At 31.5% G+C, this 23844-nt stretch overlaps 2 protein-coding genes across 3 annotated transcripts; both read left to right on the forward strand.

Annotated features, from left to right (window-relative positions):
- Nucleotides 1-2062: 2062 nt before the first annotated feature.
- LOC101252175 (ubiquitin carboxyl-terminal hydrolase 16) lies at nt 2063-10815 on the forward strand. 2 transcript variants are annotated; one of them, XM_069297348.1, is made up of 12 exons: nt 2063-2791; nt 5238-6675; nt 6766-6851; nt 7719-7804; nt 7916-8078; nt 8171-8291; nt 8382-8539; nt 9005-9089; nt 9201-9413; nt 9760-9821; nt 9900-9936; nt 9979-10815. In XM_069297348.1, exons 1-12 carry the CDS (start codon nt 2391-2393, stop codon nt 10603-10605), a joined length of 3477 nt encoding a protein of 1158 aa, XP_069153449.1. In that variant the 5' UTR covers nt 2063-2390; the 3' UTR covers nt 10606-10815. The 2 variants fall into 2 exon arrangements, with proteins under 2 accessions (XP_069153449.1, XP_004237986.2); XM_004237938.5 differs by having other exon boundaries at nt 9900-10815.
- A 10240-nt stretch (nt 10816-21055) lies between these two features.
- LOC101252483 (AT-hook motif nuclear-localized protein 17) lies at nt 21056-22697 on the forward strand. Its single transcript, XM_004237939.5, has 2 exons — nt 21056-21862; nt 21955-22697. Exons 1-2 carry the CDS (start codon nt 21340-21342, stop codon nt 22452-22454), a joined length of 1023 nt encoding a protein of 340 aa, XP_004237987.2. The 5' UTR covers nt 21056-21339; the 3' UTR covers nt 22455-22697.
- The last annotated feature ends 1147 nt before the right edge of the window (nt 22698-23844 follow it).

Genomic DNA, 23844 nt, shown 5'->3' on the forward strand with positions numbered 1-23844 from the left:
TTGATCTTATTTCTCTTGTACACAAAACTATTCTATTTTATCAATTACCCGATAGCTCAATAAAAAATAATTCAATATCAGAAGAAGAAAAAAAGAGTTGTTTCTAATTAATGGGAGACTAATTTGGTCCTTTACATAAGACAAAAGAATAATGAACACACAAGAATTTTATATTTTTTGTATCAAAACAAAAGGACAAGAAAAGAAATAAACAAATTTTTAAAAACTATAAAATTCGGATTTATGCTACTAAATTTTGTCCAATTAGTAACTTTTATGATATATATCTCTATTATTAGTGATAGCATGTAAGCGCACTCATTTTTCCACCATTATTAGAGGTGGAGCTAAAATATTTTAAGATAGCTGATCGCTTTTTTTATAAAATATATATATATATATATATATATATATATATATATATAATATTATTACATTTCTTTAATTTTTTTTTATCTAATTATCTTTTTATATTTTATTTTATTTTAATTCCACCACTAATATTACAAAGTATTTTATAAGATGTATGGAATAAAAAAAAAACAGGCAATTTGAAGGCCCTCTTTATTTTATTGATTTAGATGTGAACGTGGAATTTTGAAAGAATATGTGACAATTTTATGGAATTTAATTTTTGTTTTATAAAAAGTGATGTTAAAAGAATATGAATATTAAAATTTTATTTGTAGTAAATAATGTTCACAAATTGGTGAGTAATCCATCATATTCAATTGTCGGTGGCACACGTACTACTAATTCATAACTAAATATTAATATATTCAACTTTCAAAGTCTTAATTATAGTCCAACGTTTTTGTAGAAACAAAGTCTTAATAGAATATTAATAGAAAAAAATAATGAAACAAACATCAATTAGTTAAAGATTTATTTTCAATTTTGTTGTGCTCAACAAACTTTTTGATGTATTTAAATATATCTCTCCTTTTTAATTATTCAATAAATATTTTTATCCTATTCAAATCGAAGATTCATATAATATATTTTTGTATCAATAATATAAAACTTTTGAATGATTGTTTTTAAGTGAATGTTCATTTCAAAGAAAATAATAAAAAATAAAAATCTAACTCCGCAAATGTAAAGATTAGTATTATTTTATCTTTGCTATTTTCTAAAAGATATAACATTGTAAAATGTTTGCTTTGATTAGTTATCTTCCATACCCTATTTAACATTACTACTTGACAAAAAATCACCTCGTATTGTTGTAAAACTAAATTTATCAGAAAAGTTAATGTTTTGATTTCGAAAAATAATGTAGCATGATAAATCAATTAAAATGTCAACTTCATATGCCGTATCATCACTAGATCACTCTACATTCTTCCTCGGACTATCATTCCAAACCACCACAACCACCTCATCCCATTATTTAAAAAGAATAAAAAATGATGCGGAGATGATATGGCATATCAAGTTGACTTTATATTCAATTTAGCGTGTACCGTATCAACTTTTAAGAATTATAAAACAATTCTTTTAATTATACGGGATATAATTTTATGATATTTGAACAACAATGATTTCTTATACGATAATTCAAAAAAAAAAAAAACTATATCAATAAAAAATATGTCAAACTTTAACAAAGTACAAACAAGAATCGTTAAATAATTAAATCACATTAAAATCTTAAACATGGTCAAAATAATCGATAATTAATTGTGAAATATTTGCTTACTAATTCATCGAAAAGTTTATGGTAAACCATTAATGAAAGTGCTATTTATAAATAGAAATAAAATATATTTGGTCTAACGTTAAATGAAAGTCGGCATTTTATTTAGAATAATTAAACCCGGTTCAATCGGTGAACAATCGGACCGGCTCATAAAAATATTTTTGAATGATAAAACCCGGTTCATCCGGACCGGTTCAAGAACTCCGGTCGGAATATTTAGATGAGCCAAGGGTTCACGTCTCTCGATGCCTGAGGACAAAAGGGACAAAATTCTTTTCCTCAACGATCAATTTTCTTATATAGTCCTCAAAGAATTAATATTTTATAGTTTAACCCCTATAATTATTCTTATTTTCACACAGTACGCCTATTATTTTAGTTTCCTTTTTCAATTTTTCCCTAAACTTTCTCTTACTTGAAACTTTAAAAAAATCCCCTAAATTCTCGATCTAGGAAAAAAAAATTCTGTTTGGGTCAGAATCTTCTCTCTTCCAGTGACTTTATTGCACTTTCCTCTCTCGATTTCTTCACAATTTTGGTTGATTGAATTGTGTGTGCATGCAAAGTTTTGATCTTTGTGTGCTGGAGGATTTTCAACATCGTGATCGGTGGAGGGGTGGTACAGCTCTATGAATTTGGAAGGATTAGGGTTTGGATGTGATCTATTGTTGTTTGTGGGTTTGTGTAAATGCTCGTGGGAGGGGATCTAGGGTTTCTCTCGAGCTTGGTGGTGGCGGCGTTTGTGGCGGTTTTTGGACCGGTGTTAGGTTTTGTGGTTAGACGGAAATGGAGGCGTTCGGTGGCGAGGAGGGAGGAGATCAAGAGGTTGTTGGTTTTGGCTTCGGAGGAGGCAGCTAGGGTTGAGCTACAAGCCGCTGAGGAATATGGGTATGGTTATGGGTATAGGTATGAGTCGCTGAAGGAGGAGGATGAGGTGTTTGTTGAAACACCGGCATCATCAGCATCGCCGCCACCACCATCAACAATTTCAACATCATATTCTGGTTCACGGCAATTGCAGTACCAATGTGCGGTTTGCTCGTCTCCAACCTCTACTCGATGCTCCCAATGTAAAGCAGTTCGCTACTGGTATGATTATTCATAAACTCAATCTCTCCTAAAAGTTTATATCTTACTTCTTATCTGTTCCTTTTTTGCTGGAGTGTATGATGAAAGGCATGGTCTTGTTGGTACACCTGTTTTCTAAGGAACTTAAATTAGCTATTATTAGATTAGCAATAGCCAATATGGATAGTGAGGATTCATATAGCCTATCCAGCTAGCGTAGGGTTGAAGCTTTGCCTTTGTTGTTGTTTAGTTGAAACTAGATCATTGATAGACTTGCTGGGATCAGGTGTTGATTTTAGATGAACCATCTACTAGAAGTTGCAACCCTGTTGAAGGGGTTTTCAATTGCTTCATCCTTTTTTAGTTCTGGTAGTATCAAGAAGAAAAGAGGCATCTGATGAAAAAGTACTGCAGTTGATGACATAGTTTCAGTTGTATAATTGGGCTGCTGTTCTTCTAATGAAGACTTTCTTCTGTCACACACTAGAATCAAATGGGAACGAATGAGCTGCTTATGGTATATGGTAATTGGTCATCATTTTGTGCCATCAATGAAAGCTCTTTTCTCTTTGACAGACTGCTGCTGAATTCTTACTTAGACAATACTAAGAGAGCGGCATTGCTGTTCATTCTGATTCATCATTATACATTAATAGTTAACTAGTACGGGCGAAATTTATGGTTTCCAAGAAAAATATTCATTTTTTTTGTGATGGATGAAAGAGTCATTGCTGATCTACTAGAGTTGAAAATATTTTTCTTTTAGATCTTTTGTTTCCTTCCATCTCCTTATTATTAGATGAATTGCCACAAGAACCAACTTAAGATTGAAGATATCATTTGTGATTATCTTCATGCTACCTCATGAAATTTAATTGTATAGGTGAATTAATATATGTCAGTAGAGCAAGCTTAAGCTAGGCTCATTGCAATTTGGAAGTAATGATCTCATTTACAGGTTTATTTACAAGAAGAATGTTGAGTTGAGTAAGCTGACTTTTAAAGAAAAAAAAGGGCTGATAGATGTTTTCAAGACTTCTTACTAGTTTGATCAGCTTTTGCTACCCTTAAATGGCTTTTTCTCTAATCTCTTCCTGTGTACAATGGATTTGTCTTATTTTATGAAATGTAGGGAAATGTAGTTACAACAGGTCAATTGTTAAGGCTCATTCATATTGAGGGCTAGCCATTAGTATAGTTCCCCTTTTCAATATATTGATCCAACTCTTCCAATAGTAGTGCTTACTGTAAGTTAGTTATGCTCCCACGTTCAAAATAAGCAGTAAGAGTGGAAATCTAAAGCACCTAATTCATGTTTAGGTTCTAACTTCATAAGTTGAAATATATACATCCCATTTAGGATGGATTTATGTAATGTTAATTTCTTAAAATGATTATTAAATGCTAAAAGAATACATTCCGGGATGAGGATAGAGCGGACAAACATCATTCAAATTTGATTCATTTAATGGGTGTGGACTTTTTGCTTTTTGATGACAATGGAAACCCGCAGCCGCTACCCTTTGGGTGCGCACGGGGTAAAACCCCCGCTCCTATGCAATAGCTCGCAAACCACAGGGCAAGCCGGGTACGATGAGCTCGACCCATAAGGCAAACCCCTTGCTTTCGCTGGCAAGGGGTTTCGAACTTGAGACCTCCAACACGGAAGTCCCAAGCTCAAACCAATGGGTGTGGACTTATGAAATTAAATGTAAGGGGAGGTAAATAATGTTGCATTATTAGTTTAGAAGTGCTTCAAACAGTTGGAATTGCAGCTAAATATGGATGAAACTGAGGTGAAAGTGTTTCTACTGAATCTGGAAGGAGGAGGTATGAGATGTGGTGTTCAGCTATTACCATGTGTTGCATAGACCTTTTGCTTGATGAATTATATTTATGGTCTGAAGACTCCTTTTCTTTTATAACTTAAGTCTTGTTGTATCCTGGCATTTATATCCGTATTTTAGTAGTCCTAAGCACCTGAGTCTAACAAGATTTTCCGGTGTTCTTTCTCAAACATTTTAACTTCATCTTTGTATTGTATGCCTTTTGTTTCCTTTCCTTCATCAGATTATTGCCGTGCTGCGTTAATCATTGGAGAAAGCTTCATGTTGGATAGTCCTGCATTATTTTTTCTTCCTTTGTCTGTTTGATTGATTTCTTTTTGGGTGGGGTTGTGGAGGAAGATATTGTTTTGATAGTTGAGAAGACAATTTTTGGATTAGCATGTATGTTGATGCTAATGACGGTGTTTACAGCTTTGCTCTTACTTTAATGGTTTCGAGAAATAAATTTGTCGAAAGAGTTTATGCTGACATTTCTTGCATTATTAGTACAATATACAGTATACCACTTGTATATTAGGTGTCTTATCTCTTAGTTGATAGCTATCAACTTTAATTTTCTTGAAGCTCTAAAACACTCATATCTACAGCTCGAATAATCCTATATTTTGTACTCATGTCAGCTCTGGCAAATGTCAAATCCTTCATTGGAGACAAGGTCACAAGGATGAATGCCGTCCAGTTAGCAACTTGGATCACCTGAATGATGCTGAGGCAAAATCTCATTTGAAGGCATATAAGCAGGAACCCGATGGAAGTCATCTTAAGAGCACTGAGGTTGAAGGGAGACGTTTTTCAGAATCAGGCATTGCTTCCCCAGAGGAAGCTGCACTTTTGAGATCCAAATACTTTGCAACATCTGATGGAAAGCATGGCACAGGTGGACAGAGTCTGACAGATTCAAAATGTCTCAATTTGAACTCCAGTTTCGTGCTTCATTCATCTTCATGTGAACATTTGGACCTGTCTACTTCAAGTGGATCTTCTGTTGATCATTCTGCATCTGATTCAAATGACTCTGATGCTTCTGACAGTCACAGGGCTGCTGTTGATGATACAGTTAAGATTCAGACTAATCATTCCAAGGTAGAAAGATTTAAGCCATCCTACACAGAGCAACCCCAACTGGTACAAACTGCAGATAATGATTCCACGTCTGGAAAATATAATCACACCAAGCCTAGCATTCATGGGGACGCGCAGTCTAAATATTGGACTTCAAGTTCAGCTACCGATGACTCCAGTGAATCTTCATTGACAGCGCCATCTACACCCTCATCTGGTTTTTGGGAAGGACCAGTTCCTTATACTAGATCTAGGATTGGTTCACTTGATGGTATTGCAGATCCTCCTTCCAAAGATGCTTGTGACATCAAGATTTCAGACTCTCAATCAACTTCATGTCACCCCCCTGAATTTGCTATACCTCTTATACCTAAAGCAGGCGAACAAGGATCGAACTCAAAAAAGAATCTGGAAAATCCAACTCCAATTATAGTGGAAGTGCCGAAACCAGTCAATCGAGTTGAATCGAGAATTGAAATTAAAGACCAGAAAGAAAGTAGTAGGTCATCAGCTTCGCGGTCTGTAACTTCGGATCAGCTTGATGTGCATGGCTCTCGTGATAAATGCACAGTGACCTCTGAGGAAGGTAGATACTTCTCATCTAGGGCTTCTGCTAATATAAAGAAGCATGATGGGTTGAAAGTTAGTAGCTTGCGATCCTCAAGCCCCAACGAGTCATATCGTGGGGTTGAAGGCTCTGCCAGTGCTCTACAATTGCCAAAAGAAAGACAAAAAGGATCTTCTCCTGCCAAAATTGCTGATAATATCTCTTCTAACAATGTGAGGCATGATATCCAAAATGTGAAGTCACCAAAGATCGACGGCACTCAAGTGCCCAGTGCCTGTTCGGCAGAGTCTAGTGCTCCATTACCAAATGCAAAGAATGGCTTGAAGTCATCTGTTTTAAAAGTTGTTGATCAGCTCAGGAGTTCAAAGCTGACACGACTTAATTCTCTAGGGGACGAGTGTGATGTAAATGGAAGACATGGCGACAAGGTATGCATTACTTAAGTTTATCTCTGATTTTCGCCTGTCATGCACGGAAGATTATAGAACACTGTATTCATCAGTTGTGTTTCTTTTCAGGCTCTATTTCCATATGAAAGTTTTGTGAAGCTTCATAACTGGAAGAATGAATTGCGGCCATTTGGCCTTGTAAATTGTGGTAACAGGTATGTGGCATGAGATTTAGCTAGTTTTGGATGAATTGTGCCTCGTATAACTTCTTATCCACGTGTTCGAATTTTTTTCGTAACATTATGATTTCAAGTAATTATATCACTTTATTGAAGTCTCTGAACATGCATTCCCTTTTTAGGAGTAAAAGTTTCTCAGCCATTGGTTGTTCAGTCTACCAAGAAATTTGGTTGATTACTGTGAGGTTCAAAATATATGAGAAACACTTTGCATGATTCATGATGATTGACAGAATGACGTTCATAGCCTTTTTCTGCTGAGATCATTATTGCATAAATTTATGAAGTAAAGTGGACTCCTGTACTCAAAAATTTGTGAAAAGATATTATATCACCGTGCGGGAGTTTAAAATGAGTAATGTTAACCATTCCATTATTCACACAAATCCTTCAATGACTTATTGGCTGCCTTGTTTGAGGAATAGTTTCACATCTGTTGATTTCAATATAAGTTTACTATTCATTTCATACGAAGGATGTTGTGGGCCAAAATATACCTGGAATTTATGATGTTTTATGCCCTCCTTAAACACAAAGATTGACTGGTTTCAACGAAAATAACATTGTGAATAGACAAAGGAATCAGATATTAATTGACTACTTTAAGAGGCTTTAGCCAAGATTTAATGGCCGAATATTCAGATTTCTTGCTGTCCTATTTTCCTATATTTTGCTGCCCAGTTAATGTCTCAACTTGAAGATGGAAATTCTAAATCTACTGTTGTTTATTTGGCTATTCCCTTGTATAAGCATTTCTGATACTTGCTGGGTGGTGAGATACTCATCAAATCTCAAATATATGTGTATTTCTTCATGCCTGATTTTTTCTGCAATGTGCTGCAGCTGCTACGCCAATGCTGTCCTTCAGTGCCTGGCATTTACACCACCACTTACTTCATATTTTCTTCAAGGGCTCCACTCTAAGACATGTATGTCCACTTCTGTTTGTTAGGTTTATTTTTAAAAAAACTCATCATTCTGAGACCCCAGATCGAAATTAAACTCACCAGTTTTCCTCTCTTTATATGCTCTGCTATTAGGTGAAAAGAAAGGGTGGTGCTTCACATGCGAATTTGAAAGTTTAGTTCTAAAAGCAAAAGATGGGAACTCTCCCCTATCTCCTAGTAGTATAATTTCCCATCTCGAAAGCATCGGGAGCAATCTTGGTAATGGTAGAGAAGAAGACGCTCATGAATTTCTTAGGTATATTTTCTGAATCTGTGGAGGCTGTAGATGTGCAAGTATCTGTTGAACTTCTGAGTTAGTTGTTTATGTCTGTTTTCCTAACTCAACAGGTATGTTATCGACACAATGCAATCCATTTGCTTGAAGGGAGCTGGGGTTACTGCACCTGGCTCTTTTGAAGAAGAAACGAGTCTCATTGGGCTTACATTTGGGGGCTATCTCCGTTCAAAGGTAACTATTGACTTCTAATAGTTGTTAAATGTAAGCTTAATATTTCTTGAAAAAACTTCTGTACTGATTTCTGAAAAATTCAACTGGAAGATTGAGTGCATGAGGTGTGGGGGCAAATCTGAGAGGCAAGAAAGAATAATGGATCTTACTGTTGAAATAGACGGAGATATAGGCACCTTGGAAGAAGCTTTGAAACAATTTACTCATACTGAGACTCTAGATGGTGAAAACAAGTACCGATGTGGCAGGTTCGATCCAATTGTCCCATACTTAGTTATTTTGATGTGTTTTTATGTTATCCTCTGAATTTTTTTCCTTTATATTTCATTTGGGTCATCTCTCACTTTTCTTTTATTAGTGTGTCTAGATACTTTGTGTGCATTAATGTTTCGATTCGGTGTCTAATGGTAGTGTCATTCCTTTGAGTTAAACTGGGTTGATTAAAATTTCATTGATTTGTTTCTTTGTTTTTATCCATCTTGGAAAATACGATGCTATGCCCAAATCCTTCTCATCTCTCTCGATCTAGAGAAAAATGATTATACCAATTGCATTGTACATCTTCACTTCTAGAATCTTCAGTAGTGGCACAAACAGTATGAAATTTCTGTGCATTTGTAGTTTGTTTGGTTATGAGCAGATTGTTCGACTCTTCTGCATGCATGCCATTTTTGCAGCTCATTTTTGGACTAAACTTTTGCTGCATCTTTCAGATGTAAATCGTATGAGAAGGCTAAGAAAAAGTTAAAAGTGGTGGAGGCTCCTAATGTCCTCACAGTTGCATTGAAGAGATTTCAGGTACTGTTTTGAATGAAGTGTTGTCTCCTTCAGTTTTTGATATTGATTGAAGGAAATACTTCCTCGTATCTGCATTTTGTTTGCAATTGCTCACTGTCTGTAGTTTTGCAGTCAGGTAAATTTGGGAAGCTAAACAAGACAATCAAATTCCCTGAGTTTTTGAACCTGGCACCATATATGAGTGGGACAAGTGATAAGTCACCAGTTTATCAGCTGTATGGAGTTGTGGTTCACCTGGACGTAATGAATGCTGCATTTTCTGGTCACTATGTGTGTTACGTGAGGAACTTTCAGAACAAGTGGTATAAAGTTGATGATAGTTCGGTATGTCTCCTAAAGAACTTTTACTTATAATTCACATTTTAAAACTTATTTTACACCTCATTTTATCTTTCTGAATTTCATCCATTGATTGTATACTTTTCTCCCTTCACTTCTGGGCTTTGGGTATTGGTAAGCTTATGAGAAATTAGGCATTTGTTGTCACAAAGTGGTTGTTCCTTTCGGCTTAGAACTACTAAAAGTGCTCTTGATGTGCGTTAATGTGTTCTGTGATGATGAGACTGTGATACTCCATTTCCTCTCGATTCTGCTTCATGCATAGCACACAACATGATGTTTCTTCCATGGTCTTTTTGAGGTTTTGATGTGGTCTTTGTCATATTTGTAGGTTAAATCTGTGGAACTAGAAAGAGTCTTGTCGAAGGGAGCGTACATGCTTCTTTATTCAAGGTAAAATTATAGACGCATCTCCTTCTAGTTGAGGTATGCATTCGATTGTAGCTGACATTTTCTTTTTTCCTTTTTTAGGTGCTCGCCACGGGCCCCGAGGATAATGAGGAGTCTGACAATTCCTCGTGATCCAAGGAGATCAAAGCAACTGACTTGTAAATCAAGATCCCATACAAGAAGTCCATGGGACTCTTCACATGGCGATTCAACTAGTAAAACCTGCAACGGATGTTCTTATCCTAGTCATACAAGTGTGAGGCCTATTAGGTCTATATTTGAGGAGGACTCTTCGAGTGAACAATCATCTTTCTTCTCTGAGCTTGGTTCTTGCAGTACAGACAGCACTAACAGGGATTCAACGAGCACAGATGACTTAAATATTGATATATTTGGCGACTCTGGGGTCTGTTGGAATAGCCTCTGGAGGAGTTCATCTGATTCTGACACATCCTCATCCTCATCTTCTCCTTCCCCTCTGTACTCAAGGCATTCACCCCTTGCTGATTTGGACCGTTATGCTTCTGCTCGTGAAGAGACCAGCTGCAGCGGCAACCCAGAAACAGCTGGGGATGGTCAGGGTTTTTGGACAGGGTTACATGATCGTAACAGTTATACTGGCGTTCCAGAAACCCGCGGAAGGACACCACCTCTCTGTCCCAACCCAACTAAACATTGTAGAAAAGTAGTTAGTAGTCATAGTAGTAGTAATACCGACTCCAGTAGATTAGGTCGGGTTAACCCTTGTGACAAGTCGACATCTCCTGTAACTTGTAGAGATCGATGAGGGGAAAAGGTGCCTTCTGGACATCGGTGTTATAAAGTATTTTTGTATTCTAGAGGGAGGGAAATAAAAGAATTTGGGAGGCACAGGGGGTTTAGGGAGTGGTTGTATGTATTATATACATTGGCTATTAGCTGTGTTCAAAACAACAAGGAGGCCATAATTTTGTCACTCTCTTCCCCTTTAATATAATCTATTCTCCATTTCCTGTAATCCATTGTTTATCAAATGTAGACATACAAGATCTCCTCTACTATCATCCTCGTTCAACAACGCTCTCTAACAAAGGCGATTCTCAACATTGGTAATAATTATTTTAATACATGCATAACTCTATGCTACAAACAGAACATCCCCTAGGTGGGGACAAAAATTGTCAAAAGGGAAGAATAGATGGGAAGATTCCAGTTCAACTTCAGCAACTTTGGTTTGGTTCATCTCACATAGACAAATTTGTATTAAGGGGCCTACAAAAGAAGGTAGCAGAAGATTAAGATTTTTGACATGATGGGCCAAAGGGAATGGGATAGGAAGAGAAGAAAACAAACAAGCAACTTGGCTAAGCATTAATAATATATTGTCACCTACACACACAGTAAGTACTTTTGGGTTATATACTGCTCTACTTTGACCATATTTATTTATTTTTCCCACCACTTTTAACTTTTGTCTCCAATCTTAGCTAAATGTCAGAAACCACATTCTTTTCCAATTTAGAATTAACAGTGTTTAATAAATTCTCTATGGTTATGGTTGGTTGAGCGTTATCATACTTAAACCCTTTTTTTTCTTACAATTAAAGGTAAGGGGCAAAGGGACTGTGAAATCGAGACTCGAATTATGTGAAAGTTCTGATAGTCAATCAATTGAGCTACTAAAATTTATTGCTCAATTATCCTTTCATATTAATAGTCGTAAACATTATATTTGTAGTTTCTTATTCTTCGATTTCTATTATTATTTACTTATTAGACTATAGTACTTCCTATTATGACTCACATTTTTTTCACATATTCTAAGTATGTGGCTTTGGATCTTTTTTTCCTATAGAAATCTATCGAGCCTTGGCTCTGCTTCTGTCACACTCATTAAAAACCTATGTATATATTTAGCCTCCTTTCGCTATTATTCCATCAATAGCTTGAGAAGTCTTTTACATAAATAGTGATTCGTAGATAATACTGGATATTTTTAATTTAATTTCATATTCAGATGAAAAAGAGATGAATGATCTTCTTATATAGAATCGAAAAATCTCTCATTATAAGCTAGTTTTGAAGGTTGAGTTTGATTCAAAATTTATTTCATTACATAATATCAGAGCCAAAGCTAGACCTGGGTTCAATACAAAGAAAATGGACCAAGAGGAGGGTTGTGAATATACTCCAAAATTAATTTCTTTTACGACATTATGTAAAATAAAGTTACTTTAAACTGAAATTAAAGTTGACGGTGGAATTATTTTTAATTCTTTTTACATCAAGAATATATTTTAAAAAGGAGATAGATGCATGCTGAAGTAAAAATGAGAATATATATAATGAAAAAGACTAGCTGAGACGTAATGACAGAACTCCATTTTTGGTGGTGAGTTTGTCTAACAAAGGACCAACAACTTTCTTATATTCTCATGTTCCAATGTTTTTTTTTATATGTATATAAATAATAGGCCTAAATAATATACATAGAACCCAAATCTTTGTCCCTATCTTCATTCTTCTTAATTTTAAAGGATAAAATGATTATATCATCGAACTTTGTAAATGGTATGTAGATATCTTTCGTTATATTTTAGAGATATTGGTGTTTCTTTCTCCAAAAACTAGAGCATATATGTTCTTTATACTAATGGATATACACGCGTCATAATCTTATCCATCGATCGGTATTTAGTAAATATTGGATCGACGGATAAGATTGTGCCACGTGTCTCTATTTAGTCTTCTGTTAGAGTGAAGCGCATATACCACACCAGTGTTTGCAAAAGAATGATGGAGGGTATCTGCGTACTATTTATAATAGTTTAGGGATACATTTATCCTTTTTTTCAATTTTTTTTTTTAAAAAAACACTTAAATAAACACTCAAGTTCAAGGTGATTTCTTTATTTGTCGGCAGAAAGAATTACTCGATACTTGTGTTAATAACGAATTCAAAAATTAAAAAAAAAAAACATATTATTATGAATAGAAGGAGCTAGGATGTTTCTTTGAAAAATTCGTTGATAATTTAGGACTAATTTTAAGTGTCGAAAAAACACAAATTTTCAACAAAATATATTAGGTGATTTCTTTTGTCTATTCAAGCTTTGTGATTATCCATTACAACTGTCTTTTAATATGAAGTGACAAGTAATCAATGAAATAATTGAAACTCAACGAATTGATATTTAAAATATATACAAGTTGATTCGATCGTCACCGTAATATTAAGAAAGAGCTAATGTCTTTTAATAGATTCAACTAAAACGGCTAACCTTTTATATGAGTTTGATGATTTATTTACTAATTTCAAAGTAGCATGCATGTCCATATCATTTCATGACAATAATCTACCTGCACGAGATATTGTCACCAAAGCATTTTATTTTTCTTTATTAATAACTTTTATAATAGGTTTGACTTTTGCATATCCAAAAATTATTAAAGTACTTAATTTCAAACTTATTAATAAATGTCAACAACTCAACGAATTGATATTTAAATTGTAGATATATACACTTTGCGCGTTTGATTGAAAAAAAAAATATTGAGAATATTTTAGCGTGAATTATCAGTTTTATGTTTGAATTATTGATAATTTTAAAAATATAATTTTTACTTGACTAATTAAATTTAAATATATTTCCGATCTTGTATTAAGAGTGAAAACACTTTTAAATTCTCGTCAAGTTTAGAGTGTTTTTACTACTTTTCTCGACTTTTTACTAAGAATTTCATATTCCTATAAAATTTTGACACCACTTGATATTTCATATCCACATTTAGTTATTCAAATAAAATAATATTTTTAAAATTGTTAATTAGTTAAAAACAAAACTAATAACTTGCCACTAATTCAGAACCGCTTTCTCTTTTAATAAACATGAGTAGAATTGAGGCTAAAGTAACAATAAATATGTATGGCTAAGAAGGAAAGAAACTAAGTGAGATTATACAGAGAATAAAGAACTTTGGGGATTATAAATTTTCTTTCATTCGTAATCGAAAATTTAACTATTTAAGTAAATTCATGTTTTGTGTAAATATTTCAATAAATTAATTTCTTTTTAAGTCTCTGACGAATATCAGATTCTAGGAAGATAACCAACACAAAAAAATTATATTGTTTAATTTAATTATGAAATTATAATCTCTAACACTTCTTTTTATTACTACGATAAGTGTCTAATTTTTTATTATAAATGTGATTCTCTTATCAAAGCCTCAATTCTTTGATATTAATTAATCGAACGATATTAAATTTTGGAAAGGATATTTTATCCCCTTCACTATTTAATAATATATTTTAAAAGTATATGTATATCTATGTGGAGATAAACAATATTGTATAATTATAAATGGTAATGTGTCCACTTGGACACATATATACCTTTAAAATACTCTATTAAATAGTGCAAGATAAAATGTCATCGTAACACAATTTCTACCACAGTTAAAATATTTTTTATACACTTTTTCCAATATCATATATCCCTTAATTGTACCACATAAATCTATTTTTTTCTATAACAAGAAAAAATAGTAATCATTATTTTTCAAGTCCACGAGTTATGATATTTCTGCTCTTATGCAGTAGCTTAAAAACCACATAAAAAAAATAATCGCCCTAAACAAGCCCAATACAACGCAAATAAATATAAATCATCCAAAATTGACATTAATTTTTAGATCATAAAAAATTAATTTAATATATGACCTCAACAGGCAACGATATTAAAAGAGAATACTCCTTCAAGAACATTCTCAGTGAATTCAAATTTCATGTAAATGGAATTGTAATCATCTTATAGAAAAATATGGTCTCTCAATAGCAACAAAATAAAGCCTCAATGATGAAAGCTAAAATCAAGAGTTTGATATTAGTCAAACTTTAATATAAATATTGAAAATTCGATAATTTTTTTTTTCAAAAAAAAGAAACATTAAATTGGATAAATTAAAACTATTGAGAAAGAAAATTGTTCAATTTGGGCACATGACAAGTTGATTGTCTGCTCAAACTAATAATATTGTCCAAATGAGGTGTACTTACAAGTTTAATAATACATAATAACCAAATTTCAAAGATTTCTCGATATAGTCATTTATCTAAATTATTTATATATAATAAAATATAACTATTTTAAATTATTTCACTTGATAAAAATTTACAATTTTAATTCATTGAATTTCAAATTTATCATAATTTTTTTTATTAGAGGCGTCAATATAATCAATTAAAAATTATATTCAAGTTTACATCTTTATGCATGTGTTGAAATTGAAATTATAAGAGTAATAAAAGTCATCGATCTTGTGCTTCATCATTTTACTATATAGTATGATGTAAAATATAATTGTATAATATCTTCTAAAGCGTGCATATAAAGCCTATAAATTATGATATCTATATTGCGCCGTAAAGCAATTTTTATTAATTAATACATTTCATATAGATTAAAGAATTCAGTCTCATGATTGGTCAATAAATAAATAAATACAGGCCATAATATTTTACTATTTATAGAGAACAAACCATTTTGTATGGTGCAAAAAAATAAAAAAGAAAGAACATACTAATCAATATTTAAAAATTGAGTTAATGGGATATAATATTTTATAATAAGAAGGGATAATTGCAAACAATCTTTTTATTTTATATATATATAAGCTATATATATATAAGCATAATTGATAATCATTTAACATACCATTTGAGTGCAGACAGTTATCAGTATATAATATATAAATCACACGAGAGACGTAAATTGTATGAAACAACATTTATGTAACAGGTTTGATTTAAAAAATATTAATAATATATCAATTCGAAGGACTGTATTCATATATTACTAAACAATTTTTATTTTTTATTTATCAAACTATAATATAACTTCATATTTTGTTGAAAGGTCAATGTGCTAGAATTTCAAAAAATTTAAATTATCAAAATATATTGAATCTCAACAAGGCCAATCATTACTAGTGGACCACATAGAGAAGAAATTGATAGAATAAATCAGATCCATTCACTTAGGGTTAGAAATTTTACAAAGAAATTTAGTTTTAAAAAAAGACTTACATAAAACAAAATCAAAATTAATTTGACGGATAAATATTAAATGATTAAAGAAAAAGAGGGTGGTCAATGGATATAATATCTTAGAAGGGTGTATTAGAAAAATAATATATGTATTAATATTGTGTATTATAGTTTTTTTTAACAAAAATCTATATATATACCTAATTACACTCTATTTGCTATTTAGATATTCATGAGCAATAAATGAAAATTTGCAGTAATAGTAATGGAAGAAATTTTAGTATATGCATTAGAATTATTAAAGACATAATTATTCATCAAATCCTTTTTCACGATCTTTTCATCATACTTATAAAATTGAAATTATACAATGCATGTTACCTTTAGTATACTAAATCAAATTCTGCATAGGAAATAATCTCAATACAACTAATATAAGTATAACTAATATCACTATTACTAATACACTAATTTAGTACTATTTGTATACACCCTACCAATTCTGAAGTGATTCATTTAAGAGAGAAGTATTGAAAATATCTCTAAACTCGGTACAAGTTATTAGTTTCATCTTTAAATTATTGGTACAAGTTATTAATTTCATCTTTAAATTATTGATAGCCTTATAAACACCCTTTCACTTAACTAACGTTTCATCTTTAAATTATTGATAGCCTTATTAACACCCTTTCACTTAACTAACTTAACTTAGATACACCCCAATCTGCTATATACCATAGCAAGTGATCTCAATCTTTTGTACGAGCATGCAACTATTAATGAAAAATCGAATGTTGAAAAACTCTTAAACTTGATGAAAATTTAAAAACATATTTCACTCATGTTACAAGGTCGATATTTTTTAATTTAATTGACTAAGTAAACCTGAAATTTTAAGACTTTCAATAATTCATGATAAAACTAATAATTCACGATGAATTTATAAATATTTTCCATACTTTTCTCTCTTTTCATTTAATAGATTGTCTATACTATTCAACTCTTGGCATTAAATTGAACTTATAGTGGTGTAAAATTGAAGTGGATGCTTCCTTATCCACTTACATTGTAACACAAATCAAACTTAAACAAGATTTTGATTTCTTATTTGGATTCATGACCCCCACCCACCCACCCACCCCCACCCCCCACCCTAACTCACAAGTGCATTTCAGAGATATGGGCCTTGGGCCCACATAGTCCATTCTTCTAGACTAAAAGATGGGGGCCCAACAAGGGATGGTCTACCCTGCACTTACATTGAAAAGGATTTAGCATTATAACAAAACTCCAAAATTAATTCCATCACATGCTCACAACTCCACCACAACTACCTAACACCTTACTTCCCCATTGGTTCAAGTTTTCTCTATTCTCCTATCTACCCTCCTCCTTTTTTCGGTTTAATCATCTGATATTTGAGCTAACTAATTCGATTAATTTAAATTTAGGTTGAATGTAACGAATGTTATTTTTATTCAAGGAGAATCGATTTATAATTCTATATTTTTTCGTCAAAAATTATACTGATAAGTATATTAAGTTTTTGAAAATGTTACTTCGTATTCTAACCATTTTATATTTTAAATTATTTTGATGAAAATCTTGATTTTATTACTATAGAGAGTGTTAAATAATCCCTATAAAGAAATTCTCTATATTCTTATAATTCAAACTCCACTTTATCTTTACCAGAGGCGAAAGGTTTATCTAAATTTTCTTACATGAAAAATAACACTCTTTACGTATAATTAAAATTATTTTTTATGTATAGTAGATTAATCTTCTTTAATTAATATATTTATTTATTTATATTTTAATCACCTTAATAATATTTTAAATCCGTCACCGATTACTACGCTCTCTCTATCTAAGTAACTCTACTATTGATATTTAAAGTAAACAATTACTAGTACACCAACTCTTGCCTACCCAACCCCCTTTTGACTTTCTCATCTCATCGTCAACAAATCAATTCACACGTAACGCATAAGATAAAATCATTACAACCTTTGACAATTACTCTCTTCTTTTTTAGAAAAAAAAGAAGCTAAAAACATGTGTTAATTAGTATTAATTTTCTTAATTAGCATGACTTATTCCATTTAATGACTAATTAACATAAATCCTAGATAATGAGGTACTTTTTACTTGTTTTGATAAGTGATTTAGGTACAAGAATCTGGTTTAACAAAAGGTATTAAACCATATCAAAATAAATACATTAGTAATAAACATGTCTAAGATTATAGAAGTGGGGCTTATTCAGAGTTTAGCCTATTAGGTTTCGAAACGTGTAATTTGTTACTACTTCGTTCATTTTTTACTTGTTCAGATTTAATTTGATATATTAAAATTTGATTAAAAAAACGAATACTATAAGATAAAATAGACATAAAATGATAAATTATCTCTTGACTTTTCAAGTTTAACAAGTAAAGTTAAATAATAATTTTTAATATATTGAACAAATAAAGATAAACGGAGAAAGCATTACAGACTTAATTAACTTGCTATATATAGTTTGCATATTCTAGGTAGACGGACAGAATTAAACGCTTTAATTTGGATTAATTCTTATTCCTCAATCACCTAATTGTGTCATGTCAAATGAGAGTCCGATAATTATTTTTTTCGTTTCATATTAGTTGATTATTTTATTAAAAATAATTATATATGCTCATTAGTTGTCCATTTTACTAAATCAAAATAATATTAATTAAAATTTTCTCGTATAACCCTTGAACTTAATTCTATTTCAAAGTCTTCACACTTGTTTGTAAAACTTTCAAAATCTTTTTAAAAATAGAATTAATAAAATTATTTTTTTTATTTATGATTTCTTAATATATGTATAAAAAATAGAAAATAATTCATATGAGACTGAAATAATTGTAATTAGAGGTGTTAAATCATGATTAGGATGTGTTTAGCGAACATTCATGGATAGAAACGATAGGTATCAATAACTCTACATTGATTAAGGGAAAAGGTAAAACAAAATAAACAAAAATTAATTATCTCAAAGAAAATTTGGGATAATAAAAAATAAATTCAACTTTATTATATTATAGATAGAATAATATAAGATTGCTTCAATTTTTTAAAAGAAAAAATAATTGATGTGTGAATAAATCTTTTTACTATTATATGTTGGTCTAACATAAAATAATTTGACAATTTTAATTATCCCTTTTTGAAGAATTAGATACTTATCATCTAATTTGATTTGACACGAAATTTAAGAAAATAAAAAAGATTTTTTTATTATATAATTTTAAATTAAAGTTATATTAAATGTATATATTGCCCTTTGATCTTGTAGTCTTAAACATGTCACGTGTAAAATTATTATAAAAAAAAATTATTCTTTTTTTTCAAACAGATTAAAAATAAAAGGAGATTATTCTATTTGAAATGGAGAAAATAGTTTTTTTTTCCAAGTAGACTTACTATTTTGGCAGAAGATAACACTTATGGATGAAGCTAAAGGTTGTTGAAAGCTATCCAAATATTTGACATTTTAGGAAATTGGACTAAAAAAGGAAAATTAGAATAATGTCAAAAAATGTGAGCTAGATATATTGAATTGTGAATTGAATAAATTCAAGTACTCTACTTTCTATTATAATATATAAAATATAAATATATAATATAATCTATCATGTTAATGCCAAGATAACACCAAGTGAGACATATCATTAGATGGCATTTAATTAGTAATTCATATTACCTCACATATATTAGGGAGTGGCAATTACTATTTATGAAGGTTTGTACTAAAAAAACACATAAATCCACCAACTTTAACTAACCTTTTATGTTATAAATTGAGATTGATTATATGAATTCAACATTTTCATTTGAACTCATTCACATCATTATGATAAAAGAAAATTTAAAACTAATGCTATTATATCCTCTATCAAGTTATATTTTCAATTCATAAATGTAAACTATAAAGATTTTGTTTTTAATTATGCTTTATCTTTACCTAAAATTGGTATATATGAGATTTTTTTTTATTTTTTTTAAGATAGTTTTTTTCATATGATTTTTGATTTATTCTACCAAAGATTGGAGGTACATATATAGATCATCTCAAACGATTTTCTCACATTTTATTCTCAAAGTTAACTACTTACATCCGGTGGCGTATTCAAAAAGGATTATTGAGTTCACGTGAACTCGTGCTTAGATCATATAAAGTAATTATTTTTATTTTTTTATATAAAAAATATAAAATATAGATATGTGAATTCACATACGAAGTATCACATAATGCAATAATGATTGAGCGCACCTCTCTACGTAAGGTTGAAATTTTGAATTTTATATTTATTTTTGTTTTTTTCTTCTAAAATTAGATAACACTTCTCTAAGTGATAACCGATATATATATATATATATATATATATATATATCTATGAGAATGATTTTGAACCTATAATAACAAAAATCTAACGATTTTCAGCTGTAAAAAAACAAAATGTGAAATGAATCAAATTTATAGCTTAGATCAATCTTTTTATAATAGTGCACCAATCATCTAAAAATCCTAAATACGCATTTGCTTAAATCTTCAGATAAATTATTTTGTTCGCATAAAATATATATTTTAAATATAAATTCAATATATATGTATATAAATAAAAATTCTTTTTCTCACTTCCTATACTACAATTTTCACTTAACATCACCGTCTCTTTTAGTTGTCTATATTTCACAATTTTTAAAAAAAAGAAAGATAATGTACGAGTACCTTTTTAATTTATATCTGAAATTTAGAGATATAATTACACCATACTAAAGTCTTATTACCCTCTGAATTTATTTAATTAATAACTTTTTATTCCTTTTCAGCTTATGTGACATTATCTTGTATGTCAATACTGATTGACTTTTTTTTTTCAAGCTAGTGCCATGTATGCTGAAAAGAGATAAAAATTACTTATAAAATAAATTTAACGTCTTTAAAATTTCGAGCATAGATTGAGAAATACTCGTAAATTTTTTTTTCAAAAAAAAACACTATTTTTTTTTTTTTGAAAAGTATGGCGGTGAGTAGAAGTTCAAGCTAAACCAAAACACCATATGTGGAGCCTACTTTTTTTTTTTTTTTTCGTTTCAACCAGCCGGCGCCGTTAGTCTTTACTTAGTTTCCAAGCTCACCCACCCCCCACCCCACCCCCACCCCCACACTACAAAACTTACAAATCTATATTCACAATTCATTTATTACTACTCTTTTTTAAAGAAAACTCCAAAACCACATTTCTCTTTCATTTATCTCTTCTTTCTTTTTTTTCTCTTATCTGTTCATCAAAATCCCTCTTTCTTTTATCACTGTTATTAATTATAATATATATATTGGATTTTGCCCATACCATCTACACAATCCAATCACTATCTTATTCATCTTCATCTATCATATATAAAATAAAAGAAGCAAATATAGTATTAATTTCAATTTCTTTTTTTTTTTTATATCAAATGAAAAGAGAGCATGTACTAGAAGAAAAAAATAAAAATAAAGATCATTCTAGTAGTAACACAAACACTATGTTTGGTAAAATTCATCATCATCACCAAAATCAATCTCCTCAATCTTTTCACCACCAACACCACCTTCACCAGCAGCAGCAGCAGCACCACCACAATTTTCAACATCCACCGTTTCAGCTAACACGAGAATGCCAAACTTCGGAGGAAGCAGACAGTACTGCGAACAGAAACGATACTTTAAACCCTCAACCGGTTAATGCAGTAGCACCGCCGTCGCAGCAGCAGCAACCCGCCGGTAACGACGGTGCTACGATTGAAGTTGTTCGCCGTCCCCGTGGTCGGCCGCCTGGTTCGAAAAACAAGCCTAAACCACCTGTTATCATTACTCGTGATGCGGAACCATCTATGAGTCCTTATATACTTGAAATTCCGACTGGTGTTGATATAATCAACTCTGTTACCAAATTCTGTAGAAAACGGAATATGGGTCTTTGTGTTCTTAACGGTTCAGGTATTTTTTTTTGATAATCGGAATCTGAATCATTACTTTGTCACATAATTGTAAAATGTAACAATATTTTTTTTTTGGATTTTTTGAAAAAGGTACTGTAACGAATGTAACTCTCCGGCAACCATCAACTACGCCGGTTTCGACTGTTACCTTTCATGGGAGATTCGATATATTGTCGATTTCTGCCACTGTTGTTCAGCCGAATGCGAATATTCCATCGAACAATGGGATAGCAAATGGGTTCACAATTTCATTAGCAGGTCCACAAGGTCAAGTAGTAGGTGGTGGTGTAGTTGGGCCTCTAGTTACCGCCGGGACGGTTTACCTAATCGCTGCAACTTTTAACGGTCCGTCTTTTCATCGGTTACCGGCGGAGGAGGAATTAGCAAGGAATAATTCTGGTGGTGGAAATGAAGATGGATCGTCTCCGCCGCCGCAGCAGCATGCGGAGGTCTCCGGTGGAGGAGATGGTGGACATCCACCGTCAACGACGGCGCCGGAAAGTTGTGGGATGTCGATGTACAGCTGTCATTTGCCGTCGGATGTGATATGGGCTCCTACTGCTAGACAACCACAACCACCACCTTACTGAAAATTCTTGGGATCTGTGCTCTCTTATGCTGTCAAATTTTCTTCACTAATCTGGGTTTTTGTAATTTGGGATTCATTTTTTTTTTTTGTTTAGTTATTTAGTTGACTTTAGTTTATTTTTGTTTATCTTTTATGTTAATTAAAAAAAAATGTACTGTGGATTGGTCCTTTTTTTAATTTGTTGTTTATTTTAGTAGGAAGAGGAGAATGTTTTGGTACTAATTGAAGTGGTATTATTGTTGAACACATTTATTGATTACTCAAAATATTATTTTGATCATATTTCTATCTCGTGAAGGTGAAAGAGACTGTTTTCGAATGATTCTCGAATTAATGGTAGATCTTAAACTATGGATTTGAAAAACCAGAGTGCAAATTTTTCAAAGACCAAATATAAGTGTTTCCAAAAGAAGGAAAAAGGTTTGTTTTTTTTTTCCATTAAGAAATAGTTTTTCTTCATCTTAGTTGCATTTTGGTCAATTCAAAATGATAACCCAAAAATATCTAATTTTTTTTTGGCTTGGCGTTCGATTATTTATTAAAGTCTCGATTAAGTTTGAATCAAGTATTACAGAACTTAATCGACAGTGGTTCTTTCATGCTTAGGTTTCAATTTTTTTTGTTATTATATTAAAAATTTCGATTAAATTTAAATTCATATATTGCATAACTTAATTGAAAATGATTCTTCTTACTTAGGGTTTCAATTTTTTTTTATTCGAACACGAAATCTCTGATTAATCAGTGTACAATACACCAATACAAATCCAAAATCTCTAATAAAAAACGAAACAGTTTCACCGATATACAACAATACGATCGCAAAATCCATTCGAGAGTAACTCTTCTTATTCAGAACTCAAATTCAAAACTTATAATTAAAAGATCGTTCGGTATAAGAGTAATAATCTTGGAATAAAAATTTATCGTCTCGTTTGAAGTTATCCGAAATAATTAATTTTAAGATAATTTATTCTTCTCAACTCAAATATATAATCTAACAGTCTCACCAATGCATCTCGAACTCGATTAAAAAAAAAATTGACAAGTTGCAAAAAGATAGAATGTGAAGTGGGAGCAAGTTGGCATGGGGGTTTAGCTTTGAAGTTTGAGTCATATCTGTGTGCAGTATAGAGAGAGCTGACAAATGATGACGAAGGTGGGATGAGATTTTTCTTTCATTCTGCCAAAATTTGCTTTGCAGTTTTTTTTTTTCTGCAAAAATGCCAGAATTAAAGACTTTTCTCAATGTATTTGTGTGTGTTTTTTTTTTTAATAGCCTACTCTAGTTTTTGTGGTTCTCATAAATATATGAAAAAGACATTACTTTTGCTATAACATGTGGATGGGGTAATCCAACAGTATTGTCTTTTTAGTTAGCAAGAGAATTG

Source organism: Solanum lycopersicum, chromosome 4 (genome assembly GCF_036512215.1).
Source record: "Solanum lycopersicum chromosome 4, SLM_r2.1".
NCBI classification, from domain to species: Eukaryota; Viridiplantae; Streptophyta; class Magnoliopsida; order Solanales; family Solanaceae; genus Solanum; species Solanum lycopersicum.